General features: G+C 31.4%; 1 protein-coding gene and 1 long non-coding RNA gene across 2 annotated transcripts; both read right to left on the reverse strand.

Moving 5' to 3' along the window:
* Positions 1-965: 965 nt before the first annotated feature.
* Positions 966-4,762, reverse strand: LOC114925139 (receptor like protein 27-like). Its single transcript, XM_072215155.1, has one exon. It carries the CDS (start codon positions 3,621-3,623, stop codon positions 1,191-1,193), a length of 2,433 nt encoding a protein of 810 aa, XP_072071256.1. The 5' UTR covers positions 3,624-4,762; the 3' UTR covers positions 966-1,190.
* A 1,714-nt stretch (positions 4,763-6,476) lies between these two features.
* On the reverse strand, positions 6,477-7,470 carry LOC140178374 (uncharacterized). Its single transcript, XR_011871468.1, has 2 exons — positions 7,108-7,470; positions 6,477-6,623 (listed from the first exon to the last, which is right to left on the reverse strand). It is a non-coding gene; the product is annotated as an uncharacterized lncRNA (long non-coding RNA).
* Positions 7,471-8,164: the final 694 nt, after the last annotated feature.

Consider the following 8,164-nt stretch of genomic DNA (forward strand, 5'->3'; position numbering starts at 1 on the left):
CATGTTTCCATATCTCAATAGCTTCAAATTTTACAACAGATGTTAATCATAATTGCTAAAACAAATTTAATAGCATTGTTGACAAGACTATATGACTATGCAATAATTTACAGTTAATAAGATCCTATTTGTAGTCATATGTGAACCATCAACATATATAGAACTGATTAACTGCAGGAAATCAATATACCAATTACTTCAACATATCTAACTGTAGTTAATTGTGCATTCTTAAAATCATCTTATGCAAACTTCTTTTACAATCAAAAGAACCAGAATTCTACAGATTCCTTTCCATACTATGCTAAACTTCACATGCTTCACCCAAAAAACATGTTTATGAATACTGTATAGATGGTTATGTAAACCTTTCATACTCATTGGTAATTGCTCTCTTTTTTTCAAGGCTATGGTTTTGTTCCCTTAATGGGTTGTTCTGTGCTCGCAGTGCTCCCTTTGATAGAGGTTATTGTCCCTATTTACAGGTGCTGTTGTAATTTTATTTTTTATTCTCCATTCGATTCCTATGAGAAAAATTAGTGCTCTTACTGTGAAAAAGAGAGAGATTGATCATCATTGCTTCTCCTTCCTTCTCTGGTGTTGTTGACTTTAAATATTGAAAAAGAAGAGAAAGAAAAGCAGAAGAAAATTCCTGTTTTTATTAGTAACTTCTTTAATGAAAAGATTTTAGTTTTTTGTATTTCTATATTAGTTTTTTTTTCCTTCTCTTATTTAGAATATGGATATTGGTTGTAATATTAGTTTTGTTAAAAAATCTCATTTATTTAGTACTGTTAGTGTTGGCCCAATTGATCTACTTATAATCTTTTTCATATCAATGAATACTTGTTTTTATTTTGAAAAAAACAATTGCTTCTTTTTACATTTTAACATCCTGTCTTGAATAAGCATAAGCATAACTACTGCATAAGCATAAGAGAGAGTATGCAAAAGGAAATTGATTACTGTATGCAAAGAACACGAAGTATGGCTTTTCATATTCCAAAAATAGAAAAAGCAAAATAAATATATAACACACTGTATTTTTGTTTTGTCTTGTCTACTTTTATTTGGGTTTACATATAGCTAACTCTTACGCCAGAGAAACACAATAACTTTAAATGCAAACACAAAAATAAAAATAGTATAAAGATTACACACATGAAAAGACCAACATCTAGACTTGTGACTTAAAAGATCTTTTTCAGCAACCTATAAACATCTACAGAAAAAGCATTTCCCAGTGCTAACCCAGCAACAAGGCCACCCCCATATCCAATTAGAATTACCATCCAATACAGTTCAAAGAAAGATCCTGACTCAGAATCTTGATCACCATCAGGTTCTTGCAATGGAGGCTTAGGATGATCTTCACATTTCTTCAACAATTGAATCCCGCACAAATCCTTGTTTCCCTCAAATGAATTATTATCAAATGTTGAAAGTTGTCCATTTTCTGGGATTGGACCTGAGAGATTGTTGAAAGACACATTGAAGAAACCCAAGAAGGTTAGCTCTGTGAGTTGTTGAGGAATGTTTCCAGACAGATTATTGAGAGAAAGGTCCAACACTTCAAGATTTGAAAGCTTTCCGAAGGAAGAAGGGATGCTGCCAGTAAACATGTTATTGGACAAATTGAGCACAACAAGACCATTCAAACTTCCCATGGTATCTGGAATCTCACCAGAAATTTTGTTACATGAAAGATCAATGGCTACCATGTGATGAAGGTATTGACCCCCGAGATAATCCATGACAACTCCTTTGTTGGACATTGAAAATAAATACCAATCAAGATCTATAGACATATTCTCACTATAAATCACGTCCTTGAAATCCAGTTGTCTTTTGTTGGATATGATCATCGATTTGAAGCACATGATTATTTCTGATGTTAATTTTGTTGAGAAACCATTTTGAGAAAGATCAATGATTCGAAGTTTGGGAAATGTGTATTTCAGTGGACATATTATAGCTCCGTGAAATTGATTATCACGTAAAGAAACAACCTTTAACATAGGAAGAGATCCCAACCAGAAAGGAAATGAGTCATTAAAATGGTTATGGCTCACAGCAAGAAACACTAGCTTTCTACAATTGACCAGTGCTCTTGGTAATTTTCCATGTAACTTGTTATAACTAAAATCAATGAACCGAAGGGCATTTCCTTTCACATAAGTTTGAGGAATAATGCCGGTCAATTTGTTTTCTGCGAAATTCAAAACTTGTAGGAATCGGCTAAAGCTTCCCAAACATGATGGAATCATGCCAACTAAGTTGTTGGAAGATAAATCAAGGTACATAAGGGATTCCAGATTGCATATGGAGGGGGATATTTCTCCTATCAATAGGTTGTTGGAAATATCCAAAATATGAAGACTTGTTTTATTCCATATCCAACTCGGAATCGTCTTTATGCTGTTGTCTGATACGAAAAGAACAGTCAACTCTTGCGAGTTTCGTATAAAATTGGGAATCTGAACTAAGTTGCATGAACTTAAATCCAACCATTGAATTTGAGAAGGAAATGTTACGTTGGAAGTGTTCTTTCCTTCAAGAAAATACAATTTGTTGCCTCCACCTAAACCAAGTGTAGTAAGCTTTTTGAGCTTTGAAAGCAAGTCAAGCTCGATCTGTCCTTCCAACATATTACATGCTAGATTAAGAACTGTAAGACTCTCTAACGTGAAGAGGAAATATGGAATTTCACCTTCAAGATTATTTTCAGAAAGATCCAAGTAATATGGAGAGGTTAGATTCATCATCCAAGTTGGAACTTCCCCAATCAAATTGCATGAACTCAATCCTAACCATTGAATTGGAGGAAGTGTTGTCACATTGACATCCCTATTTTGTGAGAACAAGCACAATTTGTTGAAAGACAAGTCAAGACAACTAAGCATCTTTAGATTTAAAAACATGTCAAGTGCTAGGCGGCCTTTGAAAAAATTAGAAGCTAAATTTAAAGTTACAAGATTCTCAAGTCCAAAAAGAGAGCGAGGGATTTCACCATCAAAGCTATTATCTTGAAGAATCAAGTGAGCTAAATTGGTCAGGTTTCCAATGGATGCAGGTAATGTACCTTGCAGATTTTGGTTTTGCGCAAAATTCAAAGTTATTAAGTTTGCAAGAGAGAATATTCCGATAGGAAACTCACCATATAGTTCACATTGGCAAAAAGAGAGCTTTTTCAGAGATGTAAGGTTCGTGAGCATGTGAGGTAATGATGATGAAATGGTGACAAAACTAAGGCGAAGTTGTTCTAGTCTTGTTGAGTTTTGAATTAAGCTTCGCAGAGTGGATTCCTTGAGTTGTAAACGCTTGATTGATGGAAAATCAAACTGTGGACCAATATAGCTGCGAAGATCAAGGGACAACAAGTTGGACAAATGGGAAATTTGAGTTGGGACTTCACCTGACAATGTGGTTTCACCCACTTGAGAAAGATTCAAATGCCTCAGTTGTGACAAGGCGCCTATCCTTGCTGGAATTTGCGAGTGATTGAAGTCATTGTCTGAAAGATCAAGGCTTTGAAGATGCACAAGTGAGAAAAGGGTGCTATTGGGATCCATGGAACCATAGAGCTGGCTGCTACTAAGATCAATGGAAATGACATGACCCATGAGCTCATCGCATTGAATGCCATACCAGGAGCAGCAATCTGTGGAAGGACTCCAAGAAAGAGTTTTAGGATAACTGGAAGGATTGTAAGAAGCAGACTTACTTAGGAAGAAGCTTTGTTTAAAGCTGAGCAAGGCATTGCTTTCATGTTGATGGCACTCATGATGACGAGTAGTAGTTGAATGATTCAAAGTAAAACAGTTTGTGAAGAGGGAAGATGAGAAGAGAAGAAGAAACTATGGAGAAAGTAAGAGAACATAAGAACCCCATTATTGTGATCGTATAGCAGTAGGTTTCAATGGATGGAATGTTTGGGACACTCTAATGGGTTTTTATAGTGAAGCAGTGATGGTAATGCTATCTAAGAGACATGCAACAAGTAACGTTACCTGCATTTGTATTATTCCAAGTGCGATATTGCCTCTCGTCTCGCGGAAGAAAAGAAAGATAGTGATCCTTATTATGGATGGTTCTGCGGACTTTTGAAACCACAAACTGGTTTGGAATAATATGCATAATATCGCCAGTCATGTCGTTTTAGATATCCTAAGATTTTTTTATGCTTACTTTGAGTAACATGGTTCTTCAAGCACTCTCATTTTGTATTGTGTAAAAGTCGACAACACTGGTCAAGCAAAATAAGTATTTGCAACTTCAACCGAGCAATACTGATTTCTGTGTACTTTGTTATATGCAGAGTAGACTCTCTGCTTCATAGTGAAGTTCCTTGATAGTATATTTTTGTCACTACTATTTGACTTTGTTAACAACTTTCATTGACGTCCTTCATGCTTAATTTTCTCGTTATCTTCTATCTTTCATTTCCACCACAAACTTCCTTGTTTGAGGTGTTCTAAGTAAGGCACTTGCATAAGCGACATGTATGTATTATTCCTAATTCTAATAGTGATGATAAATCATACTCATGAGAGTGTGATATTGAATTGCCGTTCATTTAGGGGAAGACAAGAAAGCTATTGATTGTGGCGGCTTCTGCAGACCCTTTCAAAGTTCAAAGCACATGCAGGAAGGCTGAGATATTCATGCCATTTTTCCACACTTAGCTTCTAAAATGGTGCTATTGAATGTAACTGCTGCATCTACACATCTCTGTGCTTGGTTATCCTCCACAAACTTAACAGTCTCAAGGTTTTGACATCTTTGTCTCTAATATTTGAGTTTGCTAACTTGCATTCTAGAGTTATACTTAATCTTCTCTCTTTAATTTGTTTCATATCATTGACTCCATCAAGTAAACTTACTTTGGCTTATATAGGAAGAGAGTTCAGATTTTTTTGGTGCTTTAATTTCAATATTATCAGAAAAAAGTAACTTTTTTAAATAATAGAAAAAATAGGTCTTTAATAAATATTTGAAGTAGACTTATACAGATATACATTATTTTGAAAAAAAAAATACCAAATAAATACTTTAAGAATTGAAATAATAAATTTGTAGGTCCAAGAAAAATTACAATGCTAAACACGATTTATCAATTCCATACTATTAAAAGTTTTCAATCAAGCAGATAAAGTCTACTGTTACAACTTTTTGGAGATTTGATACAAGTCCATTACAAAATAAGTTTAATTTTTATGTAATAGTTTAATTACATTCGTTAGTTTAAATGATCATTCACGCAATCAATATAAAAATGAGTTATTTTTTGCTGTCGTTAAGTATTTGAATATATGTCTAAAAAATCACTTGATACTTTTTATTCCTTTAGGACTTCTAAGTATCGCAAAATTTTTCAGAACTAATTGTTCTATTACCTTTTTTTTTATCAAATACACGTGATTGGAAAAGTTAATGCTAAAATTAGTCATATTATGATATATACTATTGAAAAAAAAAGAATTGTGTACGTTTATGGTTGAATGTTAGAGGATGAGCAACATTTATTATATTTTATTATAAGTTAATTATTAATGTTTAAAAGTGTGGACTAAAAATATATTATTGAAATACTTAGTGTACATAGACAATTAATTAGGGGAGTTAGCAAGTGACTAGAAGGAAATTAAATTAAAATTCGTTTATGAAATTTCAATAATTAGAACTCAAGCACCAAAACTTATGTTGTTCAGTTTGATCTGCTAATTTAACAGACATACATAGATGGATGGGTTGGTTTGAGGTTTATTTATATATTTTTCTTTTTTTTTAATTTCTTTATTTGTACGGTTCTTTTTGCTAACTGATGTGTTTTGAGTTTCATTCTCTTACTTTTTGGAACATGCATTGCAATTGGACATTGGTGCTAGAGTTTTATGTATTGTATATTAGTCTTTAAAAGGTTTAATAGTCAAATTCGTTTCTAAAAGATCATTTATTTTTTAAATTAATCTTTAAATGATTTTTTTATTTATATTAGTTCTTGAAAAATAAAACGTAAATCAAATTGATTTTTCTATCGGTTAGATAATGACGTATCACGTTAAGTGTCATATGACATAATAATGTGGTAGGTTAATACCACGTGTCACAAAACGATTGGTTGACGTGTCATGTCATGGCCCGAACCAAGTTATGACTGGCGCTCAAGGGACAAGTCCCTCAGCAAGCCAAACGACCAAATTTTCAGAAAAACTGACAGAATCTTCTCTGTTTCTAAGACCTTACCAACATAAATATTATCTCCATGTATCAATAATAAACATCCATTTTAAAGACAACAATATATTCCGATCATATCCACAACCAAATATATCCAAAATACGCATCATATATATATATCAAGTTGATAACTAGAGTATATAGTTAAATCCATAAGTCTTACATAACCAAATTATAATTACTATCTAAATAGTTCAAGATTCAAAATAACATAACCCACACAAGAATCCTGCCTGTGACATATGGAAGCATTGACATAATCTAAATTTTGAGCAAATGTTCAATTACATAATTACTTAGCCCTTGGAAAGAATAAGGGCTTACCAAAATGACTAAGATCTACTGAGGGGCAGGTGGAATGGAACCTGAAATAACTTTTGTATCTGAAAAACATGGGAATATAATAGGGTGAGTTTTGCAACTCAGTGAGCAAACATTACATTTATAACCCACACGAGACAATACAGAGTTTACCTTAAAATTATATTTCTTTTCAGAGATGAGAAATTCATATAAATTAATTATGCAAAGAAATAGATAAGTAGTTAAGCGGATGAACTGAAATGGGAGTTCTCATTCCAGAAGTCAAATCAAATTAAATATTACACACCTAGGGCCGCTACACCTCTAAGGGTAGCCATTTCCTCTAGTGTGCCTGAATGATGTCCAATAACTCTACAACTCTAGAAATATGACAATAATGATATTTGCGAGCTACTAATGTTATCAATTAACATAATCTTACTCACTTTGATAAAAGCCCCAAATTTCCTAATCCTAATAACCCTAATTCGAATTTTGCTATATCCACATGTATAGAGATGACAAAAATTGGAAATATAGCTAATTATTGAGTCAAAGAGTTACCTTGAAGTCTCAATAATAAATGAAACTCAAAAGTTGAATGCTTCCTTTACTCGTTAAGATGAACTTTTTGATTTGAGATTGTGAAAACTAAAATTTCTCTTTGGTTATAAATGATGTATTAAAATAAAGATAAAATAGAAGGATAAAATGAAATTTAGTGTATTATGGTTGAAATAAAAAATTTTGAAATGAAGAAGATAGGATAGAAGATGAAAGGAAGAAGAAGGTTTGTTGTTTCTTATATGAAAGAATGAAAAAAGAAACAAGAGATAGAGAGGAATAGGGAGCTCGAAAGAGCTCAGGAAGAGAAAAAATGAGATTAAGTGGGGGCATGTGCCCCCCACGTGCTACTCTCTTTTTTTCTTTTTTGGTTACTACATGTCACATAGCATGGTGCGTATTATTGGATATGTAAAAAAATTATTTATAATTAAAATAGTTTTTAAAAATTTGTAGGTGAGTTATTTTCATCCTTAAAATTTTAAAAATTAATCAAATTATTTCTTATATAATTTTTTTTTAAATTTTTTCTAATATTAAATTTAAAATATTTTTTGATACTATTAATTTTAATATTATTTTGTAGACCTTAATAAATAAAATTCTCTTTAAATAAAATAATAAAAATAATTAAATTATAAAATTATTTTATTATTTGTATTTTAAAATTTTATATTTTCAAATTGTAATTTTTTTATAGTGAAAATTTTTTATTTAAATGAGTTTATCAAATTATTGTTGATTATATATTTAAAATTTAATCTTTTGAATCTCACTAAATAATATAGTAATTATTTTAAAATTTAAATCTTTTAGATTTTTAAAAATTATAATTTTTGTTATTGTATAATTTATGCTCAATAATTGAAAAATTGATTTGTGAGATCACTTGTTGAATTTTAATATTTTAAAATAATTTTTTTAAAATAGCTACTTGTTGAAGTTAAAAAATTAACTAACTTAATTGATGATGACAAACATTATTTTATTGGGTTAAATATCCAATTAGATTTGATTATATTTCATTAAGTGTTGCAGGCCAAATCAAAAGGAACAG

This window comes from Arachis hypogaea, chromosome 14 (genome assembly GCF_003086295.3).
Source record: "Arachis hypogaea cultivar Tifrunner chromosome 14, arahy.Tifrunner.gnm2.J5K5, whole genome shotgun sequence".
NCBI lineage: Eukaryota > Viridiplantae > Streptophyta > Magnoliopsida > Fabales > Fabaceae > Arachis > Arachis hypogaea.